The sequence below is a fragment of the Hypoxylon fragiforme genome (assembly GCF_022984875.1).
Source record: "Hypoxylon fragiforme strain CBS 206.31 chromosome Unknown GGS25scaffold_7, whole genome shotgun sequence".
In the NCBI taxonomy this organism is placed as follows: domain Eukaryota; kingdom Fungi; phylum Ascomycota; class Sordariomycetes; order Xylariales; family Hypoxylaceae; genus Hypoxylon; species Hypoxylon fragiforme.
In genome coordinates this window covers 2,025,582-2,048,104 of record NW_026054762.1, presented here as the reverse complement: position 1 = coordinate 2,048,104, position 22,523 = coordinate 2,025,582, and the positions used below count along the sequence as shown (strand labels likewise).

The window sequence follows — 22,523 nt, the reverse complement described above, 5'->3', positions numbered from 1 at the left end:
CTAAATGGCTCACTAGAGCCGTTCATGTTTGGGCAAATGGCTGTAACTTCATCTTTACTCACGTACCCAAATAGTATCTTGATTTTCAAACAATTCCCCTCACTGCGAGAGATCATTCGTGGCCTACTACGATGGAAGAGAAAAGCATGCAAGAAGCGGTGCCAGCTTTCAACCCACCAGAAGGAAATGAAAGCAAGGACGAGCAAAATTCAAAGGTGGGCACGGCTATCGTCAGTGTGGTTAAGAATCTTCGGGAACAAATCGAAGTTATATACGGGGGAACTGGCGCGCCACTCCCTTACAGTATTCGAAATCCATTAGATAGACTGAGGAAGGGAGCAGCGCAAGTTGCTAATAATGAGAAAGGGTGAGTCAAATTATCCCCCCTATTCGGATCACACACTCGCACCTAGATACTTAACACCGATTTTGAAGGAATCGAGAAGACAAATATGTCTGTAAAGTTGTTCGTTTACCCATGGACGCATGGTTAAAAAAGGGTTGGAAGGAAAAGGATCCGCCGGTCCATGCCATCCAGGCTTTCTACCGCGCTGTACCCGACCATACGCATATGCAAGTAAATGAGGATAGGGGGGTACAATCAGCAGCAACGATAAGGCCGGCGAGTGAGAGGCCTTTGAGAGTTGTAGTTAACTCAAAGCTCTTAATTCAAGGCATTGAGGAAATCACTGGCATTGGGATTGACGAACACCCTCTTGTGTAAGCCCACGCCGTACCTTGGCATACAGAATACCCGCGTTCTAACTTGCAGGCCATAGGGTTAATTCCCCTTATAAGGTAAACACAGACCCTATCGAGTATCTGTTATAGCCCCATTGGATATATCAATTGACTTGATGTTAGTTATTCATGCATGCCTTACCTCTTATTGAACCGTATCTTGCCAAGCTCAAGGCCAAACACTCGGAACTCGGCAACATTATGGATTCCCAGATATCCAAATGGAAGAGCAGAGCCGAAAATACCTCCGAACCTAAAGCCAATCAACCAGATGGAGCAGAAGACAATAACACCACTACAACTGACAGTTTGGCTTCTGATATCGAAACACTTGGTAACAAGATTGACCACTTTGAGCTTCTTTTGAATTTCATCCAAACAGACCTACAACATCTGATAGAGCTCCGGAAACATGTGGCAGATTTGACACTGGAGTCCATCACGTTCGAGGATCTGTGGCACTTGTTCAGCGTAGGGGACACTATATTCACAAACGAGGGCCGTCACGAACAGCTATATGTTACCTACATGATAGCAGGTGGAAAGCAACGGCTGCGAAACCGGACGTTAGGGGAACTTGAAAATATTCGTAGGAGAGAACTGGGTCGCATATTAAATCGTCGGACAAACTGGCATGATGCCAATAATGATGACAGCGATGAGTACGATGAAGAGAGGTTACGCATTAAAACATCAGGCAAGGGGACATGGGCTCCTCTGACCATTGACTGTTATCGAATGGCTTGCGATGGCAATTATATCGGGCCCATCGACGAAGTTAAAAAGATACCACCATTCATCGGAAAAAAGCGCATTACGGAATTACCAGTGTACCCATTAGCATTTCATCCCGAAGCAAAAGAAGTCAAGAAGCGACTGGAGGAACGCGGAAAGAGCTTTCTCCGTTGCAGCGGCCACAGAAGTTACTTTGGGATCGCATATGATCATCGACACGAGCATATTAAGGAGGAGCTTCACGGTGATGTATACATCGATTTCGAAGAATACTATCGCTCAGAACGGAGAGTGGAGCGCCCTCGCCTCGGGAAGCTTCGTATGTCGGAGACTAGTCGCCCGGAAGTCAGCGAGCTTGACCACACGGTGGGATTAGATGATAATAAGCTCATTGAACTCGTAGACTACCAGATCGATCAGCTCAGGGCGGAGACGTTTCTCGCGGAAACAACCCCGAACAAAGAATTGCTGACCACGCCGGAAGCGCTCAATACCCCTGATATTATCTACCTCTTTCCTCATTGGGTTGTTGCCTTTGCTTTTCGAACGCGAGCCTGGGGTATGTATTTAGTTACCTTGTAGTGCAATGCGAGTAAGAGCTATGCTAATGGCGATCAGTTCACTTGGACTTGGACTGCATAAGCGAGATGGATAAGAGTGACGAAGCTCGAAGGACGGGCTTTAACGAGCTTGTAATACCGCAAAAGTACCGCAAGCTGCTGGTATCTCTTGTCGAAAGCCACGCCTCGGGGCACAGGAAGAAGATGGATCATAAGAATACAGCGACAAGCGAAGAGCCAATCAGGCAGATCGACCTGGTCAGGGGCAAGGGTCTTGGTCTCATTATCCTTCTTCGTAATATGACATTCTCTGTTTATAATCTCGTCTCGCCCATTTCATCATGGTAGAACTAACCGAGTATCCAGATGGCCCCCCCGGATCTGGGAAAACGAGCACGGCCGAGACTATCGCGGCTTATACTGGAAGGCCCTTGTACGCCCTGACTTGTGGAGACCTTGGTCTACGTATCGACCATATTGAGGCGCAGCTAGAGTTGCACACTAGACGTGCCGATAAATGGGGATGCGTGCTATTACTCGACGAAGCAGACGTGTTCTTGGTCAAACGAGGATGGAAGGAAATGGGGAGGAACGCCTTAGTCGCTGGTAACTTTTTTTCCATCGATACACTCGCGCCCAGTTTCATTTCGATACTAATTCCAGGGACAGTGTTTTTGCGACAACTTGAATACTACGCCGGGATACTCTTCCTCACGACCAACCGCGTGGGCATTCTCGACGAGGCGTTCACCTCACGGATCCACGTCGCGCTCCGCTACCCCAAGATTGAGCGGAAGCAGACCCTCAAGATATGGAAGAACATCCTCGACCGCCTCGCCCGCGACAACGCGAACCGCGAGATCAAGATCGACTTCGACCGGGAGGATATCCTCGACTATGCCGAGTCGCAGTTCGAGAAGTGCAAGGAGAACGAGTCGACGTGGAACGGGCGGCAGATCCGCAACGCCTTCCAGACCGCCATCGCGCTCGGCCAGTACGAGCGCTCGATGCGCCTGCAGGAGAAGGGCCTCACGTCCGAGGAGGCGCTCCGCACCGGGAAGAAGAAGTGGCGCCGCCTGAAGCTGAGCACCGAGTACTTCGAGGTCATCGCCGACACGGCCCAGGAGTTCGAGGACTACCTGTACGCCGTCCACGGCGAGCGCGAGCTCGACCGCGCCCTCGAAGAGAACATCCGCAACGACTACTTCAACGACCGCAACGTCACCGTCCGCGTGCACAGGGAAGAGCCGCCGCCGCCACGGGTCCCCGCCACCGACGGCAGAGGCCCCGTGAGCTCCGGCGTGTCGTCGTCGCGGAGGTCGGGGCCGAGCGCCCGGCCCGCGGCCAATAATCCTAGCAGCATCGGCGGTTCCAAACTACATACCAACAGGCCGCCCTCTATCTCGGTCTCGTCCGGGCCGGCATCCCCCGCGGAGAGTGGCGACGAAAATGGCGCCGCCGTTAACCACGGGCATGCCAAGAAGCGGCCCCAGAAGAAGGCACGTTCAAGTTCCGAGTCGGAGTCGGATTAGGTTTTATTTTGGGTATTCTCACTGTTGTCGTCTGTTCGTGGAATGCATTTTTTGCTGCAGCTTTCTGGTCACTTTCTTATGCGTGCTTCTGCAGAGAAGAGGGATGCCATGTATTTCTCGCAAGCTTGGAACTATCCCAACCCGTTACACTAAGCACCTAACCTAGCTCAATCCAAGTACAATTTCCTTCCCCTTCTGGTGTAGAATCTGTACCTACTTGATGCCTTTCCAATCTGCACATAGGGGAATTTGGCTGTCCTAGGCACCTATCTATAGGTAGGCATCTCTCCTGATAGAAAAAGGGAGAATCACTAGTGTCGCACATACCGCCACGCCAAAGGTATCATAGTATATAGAGTGGGATTTTTCCTCCAACTAGCCCGTATAAAATGGCCAGCCATGCATACAGTGGAATGTATAGAATTCAACATCGAACAAAAGAAAACCTGTATATACGCAGGTACGTACGTATCTAACCTAGGTACCTACCTAATGCACTCAAGCCTTCACTCCCTCCCTCCTCTTAAACTGCACCTCCGGGCCCTGCCTCAGCGAGATATACGCATCCGTCAGATGGTACTCGTCCCTATTCCTCGGATCACACCCCAGCGTCGAGCCCGGGGCCCTCCTAACATCCATCCTATGCAGCGTGCGAGCCACCGTCATCAGCATCTCCATCATCGCGATGTTCTTGCCCGCGCACGCTCCGGGGCCGCCCGCGAAGGGGTGGAAGCTGTTGCGCATGCGCGCGACCTCTTCCCGCGTCACGCCCGCCTTCTCGTCGACGATCCACCGCTCGGGCCAGAACCTCGAGGGCTGCGGGAAGACGTCCGGGTTGCGCTTGCTGGGGCAGCCCGGGACGCCGACGATGGTGCCGGCGGGGTAGAAGTCGCCGCGGATGACCTGGCCGCCGGGCCGCACCTCGCGCGGCATCTCGCTCAGCAGCACGGGGCACATGCGCAGGGTCTCCTGGATGAAGGCGCGGAGGTACTCGCAGGCCATCAGCTTCGGGCCGGGGACGATCTCGTCCGCCGAGGCAAAGGTGCCGCGGATCTCGCACGTGAGCTTGCGGTAGCGGTCGGCGTCGCCGGTGAGGTAGAAGAACAGCGCCGACAGGATGATGGCGGTGGTGTCGGAGCCGGCGACGATGAGCATGTTGGCCTCGCCCAGCAGGCCGATGCCGTCGTAGGCGGGGAGGCCCGTGCTCGGGTCTTTGGCCTCGCAGAGGAAGTAGAAGAGGTCCTGCCGACGCTCTTGCTCGGGCTTGGATTCTTGGGATTTGTAGAGGGCGATGCGGTTCTCGACGCTCGAGCGCACGAAGTGGAAGTAGGAGATTACGGAGGATGGGGCGAGGCTGTTGATCACGTTGTCGAGGCCGCGGGGCTTGAGCCAGAGGAGGAGGTCGAGGAAGGGGGAGCGGGAGATCTTGGAGGGGTTAGTTGTTTTGATAGCACTGCCTACCTAGGTATCTAGGCAGGTATTTGGGCACCATAGCATGGTTGGTTGGTAGGTAGGGAGGGAATGGCTTCATTGGAAAACTCACGACATAATTCCTTTTCAGTAACGACTCGATGTTGTGCGGCACGACTCTAAAGGGGTTGTCTCCGGGCTCCTTGATATTAAACGACGCGCCAAAAGCCAACTCCCCCATGATATCGAAAGTAAGCGCGGTGACCGATTGCGAGATATCCACTGGGTCACTCCATCCTTCTTTACCGCCGATAGCCTGGAGCTGGAGTTCGTTCCAGCGGTCGATATGCTGAACAACAAACGTCGACGCCGCGCGGGTCGACTGCTCGGTGAAGGCGACGTTGAGGAACTTGCGCATGCGTGCGTGGTCGCCGAAGTCGACGCTGTTAATCGTTGAGACGTCCTCCTTGCTAGTCTTCCACGAGGAGTAGAAGCCGCTTCGCTGCACGTTGGCCTTCATGCCGTAGATCTCGGTTTCAGCCTGCGGGTCGAGGAACACCACCGTGTTGGGCTCTATGCGGACTCGTTTCCCATACCGGTCGAACTGCTTCGCTACCCAGATGTGGCGGTCGCCGCGGATTGCATAGTACCAAGAGGGGATACCGCTGGCTCGAGCAAAGAATGGCCCAGGAATATGAGCCAGGGGGTGGAAGAACAGGTTATAGATGGCTTTTGCGAAAAGCTGTTTTCAGTTAGTTTTCTATCTGCGTATTATTCTATATACAGCATACAGATACATACCGCAAAAATCGCAAATAGGGAAGATGTCACGAGCCATTCTGTGAGGCTCATGCCCCGGAGGGACTGATCTAACAACATGGCCGCAAGATGAAGCCAGAAACTTCGTAAAAACAGGTAAATTTTGCTACCGACATACTGGATAGATATTTCCTCTAATGGGTGGTCAAGCATATAAGTTAAAACTTCGCGTACATATGTAGCATTCGCCTCGGCTGTGCCCCTATCTCGCGGCTCCCCGCGGCTCCCGCGACTCCTTAACGCTCGGTAAACTTCGAACTTGATTACCCAGATTTTACGACCGGCAGTTAGAATCCTACTTTCGCTTTGTACATGTCATAAAATACAAAGGTCCCTCCCTAGCTGACCTAGGGTAGACCATGTCCTTGGTGATAACACCATAGGCCAATCGGAGAGTAACCTGAGCCTGGTCATCGGCATTGATCTTTTTTTCGTACCTCCTAGCCTATCCGGTTCTGTACTTTCCGAGGCTATTCTAAGTTATGTAGAATTAGACCTATCACGAAACGCGACGAGCGCAACCTCGTGGACGTGAGTACCCAGGTAATGCACCTCGAGGTTTCGGTAGGCCGGGATCTAGTCGGTCCGGACGCCGCACTTATGCAGGTAGGTATAGGGGATACTTCGCATATCTTCTCGGAAGTGGTCAAGTGGCAAAAGCATAAAGCTAGCCATACCTAGTATAAAAGAACGTAGCTCCAATATGGAGGGCCGATCAAACTCAAACAGGTATCGGCAATGGATTGTTTCCAACTGTCTTGTACATCTCCCTGAGCTCGAATGCCTCGTGCCCCCCCTCAGGCACCTCACCGATGACGCGACCGGGCTGCCCTGCAACAATGCTGAAGCTAGGTATGACCATGTTGGGGGGTATGACGGTACCGTCGAGGATGCGGACGTAGTCCTTGATGATGGCAAACTCGCCGACGACGACGGCCTGGCCGATATGGACATGGCTCCCGACCGTGGCTGCTTGTACAACAGTGCCTTCGCCGATGAAAACGTGATCGCCTAGTCGGAGGGGGAGGTATGTGAAGGAACTATAACGCAGAGGTTACGGTTAGTATAAGGTAGATAGGTAGGTGAACAGATGATAAGTAGGTAGTAAAGTAGAGATAGTATGCTCGCCTCACCCTTTGTAGATGCGACCTGGTGGACGTAGACAGCACCCTTTGCTCAAATAACAATATCGACCAATAGCAACAGCCGTATTGCTACCTGGAGCAGCACCTGAAGATGAAGTAGGTTGAGCAGTTCTGGCGAGATCACCGCGGATCATAGCTTCGGCTTGGATGACGGTCTTGCCGCCTAGCATGATGTGTTGAGTACCGATTAAGATGGCCTTTCTTGATACTTTGTTTCCGGTATCTGTCTCGATGTACTCGCCTTTGACCTGTTTTCTAGACATGTTGACTTGCCTAGTTGATTTTGCGGTGTTGGTTGTTACTGATCTACGTTTTACGTGTAAAATGTGTAAATATCAAATTGGTTACTTTATTCAATCGCGACGAACAAAGTCAATCAATGGAGAGGTACGTATCGATTATGTAACCTAACCTTAGTTTAAAGCACGGACCTCAATATTTCAACCAATTGCATAATACTCCTACTATGCAGTAGTTAATGATTACTAAGATCAACTAAATAATATCCCATACAATTAATAGGGACAGCCAGACAAACAATCCTTTAAATCATACTTTCCAACTTCCAACTTCCAACTTCCAAACTTCCAAACTTCCGAATTGTTCCATGATTGCTTTGCTCACCGCTATGAGAGACAACTTCATCTCAGACAAGACACGTGGTAGCATTGCTCATCACGATAAGTGCCCAGCCCTCTACAGTTAGAAAGGGGGCTTTATGGGTTATAGCATTGGCCTTCCTTGCAAACACCAGATGCGCAGGCATTGCCGCAGACGCCGCAGTTGAGCGGGTGGTCGGCCAAGTCTAAGCACATATTACTAGAAATTATCGAGTTAGTAACCATGAACAGGTGCGACTAAGAGCTGGTTCTGAATAGCTTACCCGCATTGATCCCCGGCGCAGGCACACTTCCCTTGAACGCAGTGTGTCTGTCCTGGGCAGACATTGTTACAAGCACCGCAGTTTTGATCGTCATTCATGATGTCTTCAAGGCATACGCATTGGCCAGCCTGGCACTTGTTCGAGCCTGTACAACGTCTCCCGCACATGCTAGACAATGCAAATTAGTTTCGAGAAGAACGCAAGTAAAGCAAGGCATCGCCGGAAAGAAAACTCACCCGCAGTTCTCCGCATCGGTTTCCGTGTCGGCAGAGCATGCACATTCAGCTGCCTCGCATTGGAAATTTGGCGTCATGCACTGCGTTGCGCAGGCCCCGCAGTTCAACGAGTCTGACATGTAGTCGACGCATGTATCGCCGCAGAGATGTCCCCTTTCGCAATCACAGTAGCAGCTAGGTTCGTGGCAAGCCTCATTAGCATTAAGTAAACGGCAGATGTTTCGTCAAAAACTTGGCACTTACAGGTCTTCCGTGGCCTCGGTGAATTCCAAGGCTCCAAATGTGTATGTCGCTGCAAAGTAGATGGATGCAGCGATTTCGCAGCCTATGCGCTTGAACAGCTTGTGTCCCCAAGGATACAGGTTATGGCACACTTTTCTCATGCCATGGTAGAAGTCCTTGTTGCAGTGGTCGTAAGACAGAACGCAGTCCTGGTAGCAGTTATCGATAGCTTCGCAATTTGCTTTGCAAAACGTCAGTTTTCCAGAAAAGTAGTAGAAAAGGGGGAGGAGGGGGGGGGGGGGTTAATTGGGCCATTGTCACAGATAGCACTCACCTTCGAAGTCACTATTCTTTATAACCGGCGCCGTTAACACACCGCCGCAACCACCAGGCGGATGTGGCAGATTTGGATCTATTTTGAAGCACGCCAAGCCGGCCGGCTCATCAGGACAACGAGGAAGCGGCCCATCCGTCGCTTCATTTCTCTGTGGCCTCATGAACCTTGACGTGCGAGTTGCAGCAGAAACTTCTTCCGTCATCTGAAACATTTCAATAGGGAGCGCCATCATGTGCCTCTCCTCATCCCTCCCCTCAGCGGCGGTACTGAACGCGCCAGAAACTTTCCATATGTAACTGGTGTCCAGAGTATGCATCTGGATCAGGCCAGTACAGTCGACAGAGAACAGGCTTGTAACGATCTGCTTCCCATTGAAATTTACCGGGCTTTGGCCGTTCGAGCTTATGCTCGATACCGCGACCTCGCCATTCTCATCTCGTGCAATATAAAACTTACCATCCGCCGTGGTGAAGGTGATATCATAAAGACTGAAGATATTGTGGTTAGCGGTGTCTCGGTATCAATACTAGGTGAATGGGCGTTGTTTTCTCACAGGTCATTTCCGCCTGATGGCTTCTCAAATACAAATCTTTGGAGTTGGTACTCTTCCGGCTTATCCTTCGGGACATCATCTTCGGTCAGTATCTCGAGCTTCTCGCCTTTGGGAATGAACGTGGTGTAGTTATCTCCCACGAGAATCTGAAAGCCATTAGTCAATCCGTTCTAAATTTAAGACACATAATAGATTACGTACAAACTCCGATACCACGTCACCGGGGGCCATAATACATATTGGCTCGACTGGTCGTTTGGGAATTGCAGGGTACCTTTGAGGCCGTGGTGTAAACGGCAAGCTGACGGAGGCTATTTGGCTCAAATCATCGTCATAAAATGGCTCCGCCGCCGCAGTGAACACCGGCAAAGCTTGCTCATAGTATGTGTACGAGGCCTCATCGAAGACCGCGTTTGACTTTGCTGTTGCTTCGGCGTTAATAGGTCTCAGTAAGAGTGATGTTAACGTCAACATGGCACCAAAGGCCGAAACTTCTCGAAACATAGCCATGACTACTAATTTGATTTTCAGAAACTCTTGAATTGTCACGACTCAGCATATAGGAAGGCTGTTCCTTCACTTTATCTATTTATGTTCTTACAATCTCAGACCTACTCAAACCCTACTGCAGCTTGTTTACGGTGGCCGTCCACGAGTGCTCATCCAAACCCTCAACTTTGCCCGAGTTCAAACATGCAGGTACTTAAGCACTTTTCAGTTGCTCGGAGTTGCTCGGAGACCTCTTAAGTCCCAGTAGTTATCTGAGATATCATTTGCGCTCAGTTCATGAGAAGAGGCCTATACTTGGTTTCTCCCTGGGTACCTAGGTACGCGGGTAGCTACCTAAACGAATGCAACCTCCCTTCGATAGTGGTAGTGATTGGCTTCCGCACACACCTAGATCAACACGTGCTGTAGCGAAACCTTGAGGTTCTAAAGTCTCATAATAGAAGATCTTTTATTCTAGAAGAGTATTCTAAGTGGAACACTAGGTACCTATGGAAATAAACACATGTGCAAAGTTACGTATAGTTCAACAGAAGCCCATGATACAAGCTCGCATCATGTCGAAATGCAGGTGCCAAACCACCTTGTTCCAACGCACAGATCTAAGCTTCTTGCGCAGAAGGTCACTATATAGTTGTCGACATATCCATGCGAACCGTGAACCTAACAAATGGGTGTTCATTGACATAGTCACGCGAAGAATTTTATTAATAAGGAGGTACAAATGCTTCTAAGTTGTATCCCCCCACAGACGAATAGGAAGGACTTGCTCAAACCTCATCACGGTGTTACGAAGCAACGCATCTGTCCATGCTTCTAAGTAAACAGGTATTAAACATCAATTTCTACTCTACGCTATAAAGCAGATACTCTTCCTCGCTCGGGCCATCATTGGAAGATGCTTGATCATTGCTACCTTGCACGTACCTATGTACCTACCAACTACCTACTAATAGGTCAACTCACAGATACCTACTACATATGTATGTAGGTCGGCACGCACCTACTACGTACTAGATCTTCATCACCGGCGGCGCCACCGCATCCACAATCCACGCATCATCCGTGCCATTGTACCTCGCCTCGAGCAGCGCCCTGACCTCGCGCTGGAGGTACGTGTTCATGATCCGGAACTCCTCCCAGGCGTCCTTCGCGATGTCGTCGTCGCCGACGAGCGTGGTCTGCCAGTCGCCGGCGCGCACCGTCTCGATCAGGACCTTGATGAACAGCGGCGCGGCGCGCGGGTCCATGGCCGACAGCACGGCGCCGTCGTGCGCGGTCTCGTACCGCGGCGTCGGCGCCGTGCGCCCGTTGTTCACGTGGTCCAGGATCACCCCCAGCATGCTGAACTGCGTGAACCCCGGCGGCGTGTTGGCGTGCGCGTACCCGCCTTGCGAGAGCGCGAGGATGTGGTGCCGCACCGCGAGGCGCGAGCCGATGGTCGAGGTTAGTATGGCGGGCCAGGTTAGGGGCACGTTGTTCCACTGGAGAGAATGGGAGGGGGGGTTAGTTGTTGCGCTGGGGGTTGGGGTAGGGGGGTAGGGGGGGGATGTGATAGAGTGTGATGAATGAAAAAGTTATGTACGTACAAAAGCCCGAATCGCATCTCGCCTCTGGTCATGGCCTTCGTTCCAGAAATCGTACCATATCGATGATTGATTCTAGGACAACAGGTGTTAGTCAACAATTCCTTCAATGCAATAGATAGGTTAAGAACATTATTATGAGATGTCTCTCGCAACCGGGAAGCTTACCTCGCGATCCCATATCGTCGTCGAGTAAATGCTCACCCTACTCTTCCCCAGCTGCTGGTTGAAGTTCGACGGCAAGTGTCTGTGCATGAACACGTAGAAGCGGTATCGGCTGACGTTGCGGGCTTTCCGGGTGGGATTGCTGGATACCGGCGTCCAGGGGGCCTCCAGGTCCCGTATCAGCCGATCGTCGTACGCGTTTGCCTTCGTTCGGCGGTTCAGGTTTTCCCAGACGTACTCTTCGGTGGGGAATGCGGGGACGTCGAGGAGATTGGGGTTGACGTACGTCCACTGCCGGATCGGTTGGTTAGTACTAGGTATACTAGGTAGGTGGGTGGGAATGCGGAAAATGGAGTTTAGGAGCGAGGGAGGGAGGGAGGTAAACTTACGGGATTTTCCATGCAGTCTTCCAAGGCAAGGTTGTGGATGTCTAGGGAACAGGCTGTTAGTATTACTCTCCACTGTGTGAGCAGGTTAGGAGGATATTAGGTAGGTAGGTACGTACTCAATGCCGCCCCTATGTGGGACTCGTTGATCATCGATTTGACGGTCAGCCCTGTGCCTCCTATGTTGCAAAGCGCTCTGAGTGTAGCAAATATGCTTCTACTGTGACTAGGTTCTTCGACGACAACGCTGGGTACTCCAGGGCCAGCTGTATAAAATCACAGGTTAGTACCTACTCAACACTTGGAATTAGGTAAAATCCTAGGATCAACTTACGCCCATTTCTGACTATTTGATGGAACGGCCAAGGTGCCTATATGCAGAGTCATTGGTTAGCACTCAAAACGCTGCAAAGGCCAGCTTCTTTGGGGATCGCGTAGGCAGACTTACTTGCCACTCCAAATTCGCCACGGGGGTTGGTGATGGGGGTGGCGCCGCCATATTTGAGGATATTCGTTACTAATAGGTACCTAGGTATGTAATTAATCAATACTGTGATAACAGCAGCTTCGAAGCTTACGCACTCTGGTAGAATTATTCTTCTTGTACCGATATTGCCCGCTTAACTGGGCTAGTGTCGATCTTTCTGCTATATACTCGGGGATTTATGTGTACTCGTTGGCTGTTCTTGATACGTCGGGTAACAATGTCGACGTTCAACGTCAAGTGCTCACCACTAGTTGATATATAAACGAGCCCGTCAAAGATATTGTTATTGCATGGAAGAGGATTCTTTGTTAGACAAAGAGTACTGTAATAGAACTACAACGCGACAACGCTCCCTGGTGCTATTGTTGTACTCCTTGATACCTACTACTCAATTATTTAGCATCTACTAACATAGGAATGCGCCAATGTATTGGCACACTCTAAAAATATACGGATTGCCTTTTTTGGATGCGACTGGGGGCTGTTTAAAGCGCTGATTGGACGGAGATGTAAGTGGTGTAACTGGGCAAGTACCCGGTACATGCGTACTATGAGAATCCCACACCAAGGCTCAATTAATAGGTATCGTCTATCAAAATCCGTATACCAGCAGGTTAGCCAATTGCTTAGGCACCTACCTAGTACCTACATTCTATACCTCCAGGGCTACCTATGCCATATGGCGCCTACCTACCTACCTACATACGTAAGCCCGTTCCCCACATGTTTCTTAAAGGGGAAGATTTGTGGAGTTCTTTGGTACCAATCCTCATCATGAGTGATGAGGTATCTATTAACTCATGTCCTTCGCCTTTAAAACATCGTGATGGCCGGCGTCGCGTCTAGCTTAACCGAGGTAGAAGTCACGTACCATAGTCGGAATCATATATCATAGGCCACTTGTGATACGATGAGGTGTTGTATGCATCCATACAATAGGCGCCTTCATACGCTTAGGCAGGATGGGTAGACAGGCATTCATACCTATTAGGCAAGAACCTAGTTAGGTATTATAATTAGGATATCAGTCCTCATCACGCTACATAGATCACCAAGGTACCTAGGTAATTAGACGGGTAAGTATACCACGTATCCATAGGTACCTATCTACACGCGTATATCCGCAGTAGCCTACGAGAGAGCCTCGACAAGAGCCGTGTACGCAGCCTTAGGCTGGTAATTAGCATCGAACAGCAGCGGCGAGCTCTTCGACTGCCACGAGTTCTAGACAAATGTCAGCATACATTATCAATAATCCAAGTATTCGAGATACTAGGTACTTACCGCGTCGCTCACACCCCACACGGTGATCCCCACACAATTCTCCACCGCAAGGCAAGCATCAGCAACCTTGACATACTCATCAGCCGGCGCGTTGACAATATCCAGCTCCGTGACCGCAATCTCCTTCACGCCCGTCGTCGCCAGCTTCTCCATACCGGCCTGCATGCCCGCCGCGCTCGGGTTGCCGCCGCCGAGGTGTCCCTGCATGCCGATGCCGTCGATGGGGATGCCAGCCGCGAGCCACTTGGTCACGTGATCGACCATCCCCGTGGTGGTCTTGGCCGAGGTGCCGCTCTCGAGGTGGTACTCGTTGATATACAGCAGGGCGTCGGGGTCGGCCTTATGCGCCGCCTCGAAGGCGATGCGGACGAAGTCCTCGCCGAGCACCTGCGTGAAAACGCAGTCCCGGAGGGTGCCGTCTTCGTTGAAGATCTCGTTGACGACGTCCTAAAAGGATTTTTGGTCAACATTAGGCTCGCTTATTATAGCTCGAGAGTTTAGTGGATGGTAGATGCATACCCAAGACCGGACCTTGCCCTTGTACCTTCCAACGATGGTGCTGATGTGGTTCTCCAACACGCTCGTGAGTTCTTTGGCGTCAGTGATCGCCTTGACGTAGTCGGGCACTGTATTGATAGGGGTCAGTGATTTTTTCAGAGCAAAGCAGGGGTACCGGGCCACAGGGTTAGGGACTCTTGTAGTACGTTTGATGCCTAGGAAATCAAAAAAGAGAAAAGGAAAGAAAAGGGGGTGGCATACATTGCTGGTACCAGAGCAGAGTATGGCCACGAACGCTCTGGCCATTCTGTACAGAAAAATCGATGAGCGCATCAGCACCGCCGAAGCTAAAGCCGCCGCGACTAGGCTCGATAGCATCCCACTTCATGCTGTTCTCCGGCGTCAACTGGCCAAAGTCTTTCTTGATGATAGCCGCATTTTGGGCCTTGTATAAGGTGCCCGAGTCTGCTGCGGTTCCAAAATACAGCTTGCCCTTGGCCTTGAAAAGGGCATCGATACTGTCAGACGAGGCGCCGCTGCCTGGCGTTGAAGTCGGGGCTGCGGAGGAAGTTGTAGAAGAAGCCGTCGACTTGCTCGTTGAACCTGTGGTGGTTGGGGTCACTGTTGTAGCTTCTGTGGATGAGGTAGAAGCAACGGTAGGCTTTGAAGACGTTGAAGACGTAGTAGACACTGAAGATGTTGCACCTGATTGGCTTGAAGATACTGTGGTAGGAATTCCAACCGACGAGAGAGTAGATGAAGGGCGATGTCCACCACAGGGGCGAGCTACGATGCCCATAGGCCCGAGCAGAAAAGCGAGAGTTGAAGGCTTCATTTTGGAACTTGGAAGTCTTTATAGTTAGAGAATGACACTGGGTTGGATATATGATTAGGTAAGGTATTAAATGAACGACTTGGCCGGGCACGAATGCAATTAACGAAAGTGGTAGACTGAGTCTAGGAATACTTCGTGGCCGAATAGATATTTTTCTTCGAGGCGGACAATCGAAAATCCTGTTAAGAACCTCAACATCGTGATCACTTGGAACTGAGTATTTCATATACAATAGCTGGTGCCCATCCAGGTGCTTAGACGATGCAAATTCGGGATAATTTACCGGTTTGTGTCGCGCGACAAGTCTAGTCGGTGGTTATGACCTTCCTAAAAGGAACCTTTATTTAATGATGCTCCATCCACTATCGTATAGCCTCAGAAGGATGGTATGGCGTCGGTTATCAAACTCCATATCGGACACTACTCAAGCAAGGATGGTGGCAAGATCCGTTGACGCACGTAAGTAGTGGGGGCATCGACACAAGGATCCAATCTGCGGATGTGGGCAAGAGTTGAGAAGATATAAATAACAATTACAAGGGGTAATAGAACTGTTTTAATTAATAGTGTATAGGGCTAGGTGTCTAAGGTATGCGTCCCAATCTGTTCCAAGGTTGTTTTTATCAAACATTGAAACTTTGAAAGTCTTCACGTTGAATTGAACTTAGTACTTACAGCATAAATCAATGATGCAGCCCCCTATTCGTATCTCTGCACGATCGAGGTACATCGTTCAAGTCCAAGCGTTTCAGGGGAGACGCCGTCGCTAAGATACGACCTATATCACCAACGTTATTAACACTAGTCATTGAGACTTTCCAATCTCAGATAAATGGTGGCACCCACGTACTTGGGTGATACCGCTTTTAGCGATGGTTAAAAAAGTTGAGATGAAATTCAAAACACAAAACTTCAAAACTTGTTACTGACAGTTTACAGTTTACATCCCTTATCATGTGATGCTCATTACTAAGCTACGCTTATCACGTGGCTTAGCCCAGGTACCTGGGTACCTGTGTAATCATTAATGCAACCGGTAAATTGATTAGTTATTCCGCTACATAAAATTCACCAATTCATAAAAACCCAGATAACTAGGTAGGTACCTAGTACATAAAGTCAATCTGCTCTCGCCCGGTTCCTTCGTACGAATGCCGTACGGGATGCATCATAATGACGACAATTACTAGAATAGGTAATCAGCTATCGTCATGAATGGGCCCAAGCTCCTTTTTGTGTTCCTGGCACTACCCCGTACCATGATGAGGTGAATGACATCATAGCGAAACGGAATGACCAAAGTGCAATAAATGAATAATGGCACTTGGTAGCCAACCCATTCCTCTAGTTAATCAATTCGTTGGTAATTATTTGACGCTGAAGTGTTTGAATGTATATAAAATACCCATATATCAATATACCCATGTAACTTCAACCTTGTATCTACTCTCATACGTTCATCTGTGAATCTGTGAATCTGTGAATCTGTGAATCTGTGCTTATCGTATCATCTCTCCAATCCATCATAACAACCATGACCACGACCACAAGATCTAGTGTGAGAAGGGAGTCCAGCTCCCAAAGCCAAAACGGGGCCGCAGCTGGCTCGAAGCATGAGCTAGAACAACAACCATCACCAAATTCCAAACGCAGCAAGAAGGGGGATACTATCCCAAGGTTAGACATCCTCAACTATCTAGGTACCTACGTACCTACCATACAATAGAGAACATGAACCTTAACTGACCCCTTTTCAGTCCCACCGAAGCATACGGCGATGGCAAGCATATCCCACGACCTAGCAGGCAGAAAACCGAGAGCAATGCAAACGGAATCGGGGCGAAGCCAGAGAAAAAGACAACAGATCAAGATCAAAACCAAAACGGCACAGCCGAGCAGACCGGGGCTCGAAACATCCCCATCCCCTCCAACGTCCTAGAAAAGGGCCTCATATACTTCTTCACCCGCGGCCGCGTCGGCATCGACGAGCCGCACAGCATACGCGACATCCGGCGGAGCTACCTAGTCCTGCGCCCACTGTCCCAAGACGCGAAGCTCGGCCCGGGGACCATCGCCGACGCCGGCACCAGCCGGCTGATCGCGATCCCCAAGAAGGTGCTGCCGCTGAGCGGTCGAGATCGATGGGTCGCGTTCGTCGAGAAGTCGCATGCCTCGTTCCAGGTCCTCAAAGACGAGTTCCTGTCTGCCGAGGACTACACGACCGAGACGGCGGGCGTGAGGCACTCGCCCGCTGCGGCGCCGGTGGCCGAGGGTGTGTACGCGATCACGACTACGGGGCGGGAGAGCCACCTCGCGTACATGGTCACGCTGCCGCCAGAGCTTGGCGAGGTTCAGGAGGAGCTGGGGATCAAGGAGAAGGGCAGCTTCGTTATCAGCACGCGGAACCCGCAGTATGAGGGCCCGAAGGGTGCTGCGCTACCGCAGGGCCCCGAGTATCCGAAGGAGTAAGCCCCATTCAATCCAATTTCCGTGAACCCTACAACAAAACATCCAAGTGCGAAAAAGCTAACCAAAAACCCCTTCCCCCCCACAGCATCCAAGACGAATTCCGCTCCCTCCGCTGGTCCAGCACGCAACCGAAACACCTCGACTACGCCAACACCCAGCTCCTGCTCGTCGGCGAGTCTAGCGGCATCGAGAAAGCCACCACCACCCCCGCCTCACCCTCCTCCACCAAACCGCAAAAGGGCCAAGAAGGAGGCTACGGTGATGGAGGGGGGAAGCAACCAGTAGCAGAAGAACTAGAAACGCTAGAAGACGAGGACACGCACCGGATGCAAGGGCTCCCCGGCGACGACGCCGACGCCATCTTCGCGGATCTAAAGGCGTGCGCGGGGGAGCATTTGGGGTTGAGGACCACGTTTTAGAGTATCTAGCTAGGTACAGTGCCTGGGCAAGTATATAGGAGCTCTAAGGCTGTCTATCGATCATATGTATGAGGGTATGAATGTGTATGATGAGGTTAAAAGGTTACTGGTGAAGGGATAGGGACGGAGGGCTAGACGGGATAAAATGTACAATAAGGGTACTGAAGGTACTACTGGGGAGGGAAATAACACGATCCATCCTAGGTACCTATCTAGGTAAGAAATAGTGATTTACTCGCAACTAAGAAGTTGCTTTAGGGAAGGCTAGCCATGTGATGATGTTTTCACGTGTGAAACTAGGTACTTAGTTTGATCATGACAGGTATCCATCTGTATTCCCTCCTGGCCGGGAGCCCGAGAGAAGAGAAGGGGAGTTAGGTAAAATAAATTCTCGTTTACTATTTACTCCCATTCGAACCCGATTTAGGTTCTACCTATATATACCTATTCATACTTCCAAACCACAGCCAGACGATAACGGCCATGCCACAACCATCTTAACTAATTACTTCATTCATTACGTACCCACGTATCGATATATCACCCATCCATACCTCATACTCCATACTAATCCCTAGAAGAAGAAAAAAACATCTATACAAAGAGGTGGACTACCTATCGCGAAGCAACTGTGCTATTGCTGCCATTCTTCGGCAGTATCGTCACCAACGGCGTCGCCCAGATATCCCAGTCATATGAGCTCTTTGGGTCGCCAAAGGCTCTTAGGGCAGCGATACGGAACCTGTAACACCAGAACTGTTAGCAAAGAGTAGGATACGGGTGTAAAATAAGGGGATAAACGCACTGATACACGCCCGGCACAATGTTGGTACCGTTAGCGAATCGTCCCAGCCAGAAGTATATGCCTCGCTTATCGCGCGCCTGGTCAAAGACCGGGAACGGGAAGATATCATCCTCGTTGTCCCTTCCTTCGATGAAATAGGCTGATTCGCCTGTGCCGTTCCAGCTTGTAGCAGCCCCCAGGAACTTGTTGGCGCCGACGACAGGTGGGTAGGACCACTCTGCCTCCGTATAACCGGGTTCCATAATCTGTATGCGTGTTAGAACAATATCATCGAATGATCAGAAGACTCTAGCTTGGATGGGGAGGTCAAACGTACGTCCCAGCGGAGCTCCTCCGTGCCCCAAGCAAATTGGCTGTAAAATTTGGGGAAGTCTTGCGAGTCGCTAGAGAAGTTGAAGGTAAAGCTAATAACTAAATGTCAGCGTTGCCATTTGGGAAGTGGCACATATGATGAGTGCAAGTATCAGAAGGGGTCGGAACTTACTTCGACTTCTGAGCGATCCTGGTGTCGGAAAGACCTGAGTTCAGGAATGGGAAGCTGGAACCGTAATCCCAAATGTTGGAGATAGTCTGGTTCAGATCGCATGCAATGCCTATTTTCCCGTGGTTAGTACAAGAATAAGATATGCCCATGCCTGGGACTAGACGGGGTATAGCTTACCAAAGTAAGGAACACCTAGCTCCTCGCCATTGCTACCGCTGATCAGGACCTTGCCGCTGTAAACAGGTAGGCTGCTCTCGTTAAGTCCTGTGGGAGCCGTGAAAGTAAATCTAGATTCTCATTATTAGCCAGCCACTTCACCCCCTTTTGTAAATATTCTTTAGTGGATACATACTCAGCTGTCTTCGATTCTCCTGGACCGACAGTAAATACTCCTTCTGGGAACGTAATTCCAGGAGTCATTTTAACGGGGAAAACATCAGGGTACAGCTTGATCTCAGGGACAAATGACTGCGGCTTGCCCGGCACAACAGGAAGCCAAGCATCGTAGCCACCAGCGTCTTGCAGCGAGAAGTTGTACGTGACAGGCTCAGTGCCAAGATTGATGATATCCACAGAATGCGTGCCCGCAAAGTGCGTCGTGTCGTTGAGCTCGAACTTACGACCCTCGAAGCCGAGCTCAGTAGTGTATCCAAGAACGCGTTCTGCGTCGACAAAGCCAGCACCCACTTGTCCGGCGGGGGCCCAGAACCCATAGTCGGCAGAGCTCGTGGCCCAATCTGCCCACGCAACGGCGCGTGCTGTACCCATAATGCGTGCAGTCAGACGCTTGGCCCAGGCAGGATCCGATGCATGAGCTGCACGCCCACCATTCTTGCCAACCCACAAGGCTGCGACTCCAGCAATATAGGGGGTTGCCATCGATGAGCCGCTGAGGACTCGGTATTGGTTGGTCGGATACGTGGAAAGGATCTTGTCACCCGGTGCAACGACGTCGGGCTTAAGCGCAAGATCGTAGGTACCTCCCCATGAAGTAAACCTGGTCGGGCGCCCACCTCCAGAATTGTATAATCCAACGTAATTGCCAGTGGTGATATCGAATGAGGCGGTAACGTTGCCACCCGCGACAATGGTCTCAATGATAGCTGCAGCTGCGCGTTCTTCTACGGATGCTATTAGACCCGTAGTATTGCCACTAGACAATGTTGAGTAGAATCCGTCATCGTTATAGAACAAGATGTACTGAGCGCCGAAGGCCGCAATATTGGTGTGCTTGACAGTAGCGGTACATCCACCAATTCTCACCAGTGCGATGGACCCATTGAAGCTGGCGGTATCAGCCGGTAGCGGCTGGCAGGCGTCATTTTCCACGGAAGCGTTGAGCGTCACTGGTCTGATAGGCCAGCCCAAAACGGTACTGGGGAAAGCGGTGCTGGTAGGTAGGTAGGCAAGCTGAGTCTTGTTTGACTGGCCGTCGAGGTTGAAGTCGGCCGAGAAAGCTTGGGCAGGAAACTCACCCGGCTCAGCAGCTCCTACGGTAATAACATTCTTGCCTGACGCCCCGTTGCTAGCATCAAATGGACCACTTGCGCCATCGTTACCGGCGGCGATAGAAATAACCACGCCTTGCTCCACCATTCTTGAAGCCAGCACAGCCCAAGCATTGGAAGTAAAGCCACTGGTCTCTCCGAGACTGGCACTGATGATATCGGCCTACGATTGAAGTTAGTTTCTATCACTCGTATCTGTCTTGGATCATAGGGCACCATGAAAATTGGTTGATCTGCTTACCCCTGAATCGAAAGCCTTGAGAAACGCTTCAATGACTATTTCCTCATTTGAGTAGCCAGTATCACCAAAGACTTTAAAGGAGAGCAATTTGGCACCAGGGGCAACACCGACGAATCTAGGCCATGTTAGTTTCGAGAAAGCAGTATTTCGCCAATATACCAGGCAGCTTAAAGATTCACTTACTGGTCACTCTTGCCAGCAATAATTCCAGCAACATGAGTTCCATGGCCGTATTCGTCCATAGGATCATTGTCTGGCTCGGCCGGGACGTCGGGCCAATCTAATATTAAGATGATGGGTTAGTAGTGCTTGCATGAATGGTAATGAAACTGGCATTGAGCAACGGGGGGTGAGACTAACCTTTGCCAACAAGGTCATAGCCACCAATAACAGTATAGTTGGGTCCGATTCCACCACCAAGCTGTACACGGGGTTAGTCTTATCAGCAAACTGGTTTACTCTTTACTTTATCATCCATCGGGTAATCTTACTGCAGGGTGAGTGTACTGGATACCACTGTCAACAATTGCAACCGTAGCTCCCTCTCCGATAATGCCGGCTAGATGAAGCTTCTCGACACCCGTTGAGCCATGGACTGAGTAGTTCTTAGCGGCCGCATCATCGCTATAAGATTCACCCTCTATCGCATGCGGCAGGAGACGCATGATAGAAGACTTATACACTGATGCAACCACAGGGCCATCTTCATCCGCGTCGAGGGCGCTCGTAATCGACTCTTCATCGCAATGACTGTCGCATTGAATGCTCATTCCTGGGAAGAGGTCGGAGTCGAATTCCTTGACAACACGGAGTCCGGAAAGCCCGGCGACTTTCGAGGAAATATGGGCGCGCTGAGCGCGCGACTTCAACTCGACGATGAACCGTCTTGGCGTGGGGTTATCGACGAGCTTCGCGGTCTCATTGAGATCACGACGCGAGGGAACTTGGGCACCCCAAACATTGTCGGAGGCGCCGAGAAGCAGGGCCAACAGGGAGGCGTTTACACGCATCTTGTCGATAGTTGAGTGGCACAAGGGAAGTGGTATTCCTGAAGCTTGAGAGGATACATGATGGGAGTGAGAAGACTACAGGCAGCCTTATATCTCCGCTGAATAGGGCGAGGATAGAGTGAGGTAGATCATGTCTGCCAAGACCTGACGCGATCTCGTATTTCCAGGTTACATTGAGGTTATACCCAGCAAACTACAACACCGTATAATAGGTTACCTGGGATGTGGATTACCTTTAGTACATATGTAGTATGCCGCAATGATGTCGCATGGAAGGCCTACATTGTAGCTGTCGTCTCCTGTCACAGCGGGGCGACCCCTTGCTGGTGATCCGGGGCATGCCTTATCTAGGTGAGGCGCCCTAGAATGACGGGTCTTCTACTACACGATGCCGTCGTATTCGATAAAGTGCCGAGAACGAACGCGGCAAGGTTAGGTCGAAACAACAGACATTTGAGACCTATTGGACAGGCTAATGTTCTTAGATAGTTATAGTTAACTAGTTACCTTCCATAAAGACCAGACGAGAACACCTGGGCAGTGGGCACTACTCTACTAAAATACCCTAGGAAGGTATGTAACCTGCCAGCTTAACTAGCTTGGATGTCAAGGATATGAAATGAAGGGGTGGAGTATAAGGCAGAGATCTAAAACGAAGAGAAGTCG

At 50.7% G+C, this 22,523-nt stretch overlaps 8 protein-coding genes across 8 annotated transcripts; 2 read left to right on the top strand and 6 right to left on the bottom strand.

The window, feature by feature from the left end:
* The first annotated feature begins 35 nt into the window (after positions 1–35).
* Positions 36–3,768, top strand: GGS25DRAFT_376568 (uncharacterized protein). Its single transcript, XM_049258232.1, has 7 exons — positions 36–367; positions 436–720; positions 780–798; positions 865–2,035; positions 2,095–2,331; positions 2,403–2,642; positions 2,706–3,768. The coding sequence occupies exons 1-7, from the start codon at positions 132–134 to the stop codon at positions 3,566–3,568; spliced, it is 3,051 nt and encodes a 1,016-aa protein (XP_049114843.1). The 5' UTR covers positions 36–131; the 3' UTR covers positions 3,569–3,768.
* A 298-nt stretch (positions 3,769–4,066) lies between these two features.
* Positions 4,067–5,857, bottom strand: GGS25DRAFT_523848 (benzoate 4-monooxygenase cytochrome P450; the record flags this gene model as incomplete). Its single annotated transcript, XM_049264498.1, has 3 exons — positions 4,067–4,993; positions 5,112–5,720; positions 5,780–5,857. 3 exons carry the CDS (start codon positions 5,855–5,857, stop codon positions 4,067–4,069), a joined length of 1,614 nt encoding a protein of 537 aa, XP_049114842.1.
* GGS25DRAFT_376815 (trimeric LpxA-like protein) lies at positions 5,810–7,293 on the bottom strand. The gene is made up of 2 exons (XM_049258234.1): positions 6,931–7,293; positions 5,810–6,837 (listed from the first exon to the last, which is right to left on the bottom strand). The coding sequence occupies exons 1-2, from the start codon at positions 7,203–7,205 to the stop codon at positions 6,519–6,521; spliced, it is 594 nt and encodes a 197-aa protein (XP_049114841.1). The 5' UTR covers positions 7,206–7,293; the 3' UTR covers positions 5,810–6,518.
* Positions 7,294–7,658: 365 nt separating this feature from the next.
* On the bottom strand, positions 7,659–9,683 carry GGS25DRAFT_523846 (uncharacterized protein; the record flags this gene model as incomplete). The annotated part of the gene is made up of 7 exons (XM_049264497.1): positions 7,659–7,761; positions 7,826–7,993; positions 8,062–8,214; positions 8,305–8,524; positions 8,618–9,108; positions 9,174–9,319; positions 9,375–9,683. The coding sequence occupies 7 exons, from the start codon at positions 9,681–9,683 to the stop codon at positions 7,659–7,661; spliced, it is 1,590 nt and encodes a 529-aa protein (XP_049114840.1).
* A 1,010-nt stretch (positions 9,684–10,693) lies between these two features.
* Positions 10,694–12,316, bottom strand: GGS25DRAFT_533285 (uncharacterized protein; the record flags this gene model as incomplete). The annotated part of the gene is made up of 7 exons (XM_049265662.1): positions 10,694–11,164; positions 11,270–11,341; positions 11,435–11,722; positions 11,821–11,861; positions 11,937–12,083; positions 12,152–12,188; positions 12,266–12,316. The coding sequence occupies 7 exons, from the start codon at positions 12,314–12,316 to the stop codon at positions 10,694–10,696; spliced, it is 1,107 nt and encodes a 368-aa protein (XP_049114839.1).
* A 756-nt stretch (positions 12,317–13,072) lies between these two features.
* GGS25DRAFT_376509 (glycoside hydrolase family 10 protein) lies at positions 13,073–15,079 on the bottom strand. Its single transcript, XM_049258231.1, has 4 exons — positions 14,348–15,079; positions 14,108–14,214; positions 13,589–14,035; positions 13,073–13,528 (listed from the first exon to the last, which is right to left on the bottom strand). Exons 1-4 carry the CDS (start codon positions 14,919–14,921, stop codon positions 13,436–13,438), a joined length of 1,221 nt encoding a protein of 406 aa, XP_049114838.1. The 5' UTR covers positions 14,922–15,079; the 3' UTR covers positions 13,073–13,435.
* Positions 15,080–16,380: 1,301 nt separating this feature from the next.
* GGS25DRAFT_499864 (uncharacterized protein) lies at positions 16,381–18,071 on the top strand. The gene is made up of 3 exons (XM_049261820.1): positions 16,381–16,598; positions 16,679–17,386; positions 17,476–18,071. The coding sequence occupies exons 1-3, from the start codon at positions 16,456–16,458 to the stop codon at positions 17,807–17,809; spliced, it is 1,185 nt and encodes a 394-aa protein (XP_049114837.1). The 5' UTR covers positions 16,381–16,455; the 3' UTR covers positions 17,810–18,071.
* Positions 18,072–18,405: 334 nt separating this feature from the next.
* GGS25DRAFT_376441 (subtilisin-like protein) lies at positions 18,406–22,139 on the bottom strand. Its single transcript, XM_049258230.1, has 10 exons — positions 21,339–22,139; positions 21,208–21,268; positions 21,031–21,127; positions 20,848–20,962; positions 19,451–20,769; positions 19,276–19,385; positions 19,099–19,207; positions 18,931–19,018; positions 18,615–18,859; positions 18,406–18,551 (listed from the first exon to the last, which is right to left on the bottom strand). Exons 1-10 carry the CDS (start codon positions 21,855–21,857, stop codon positions 18,425–18,427), a joined length of 2,790 nt encoding a protein of 929 aa, XP_049114836.1. The 5' UTR covers positions 21,858–22,139; the 3' UTR covers positions 18,406–18,424.
* Positions 22,140–22,523: the final 384 nt, after the last annotated feature.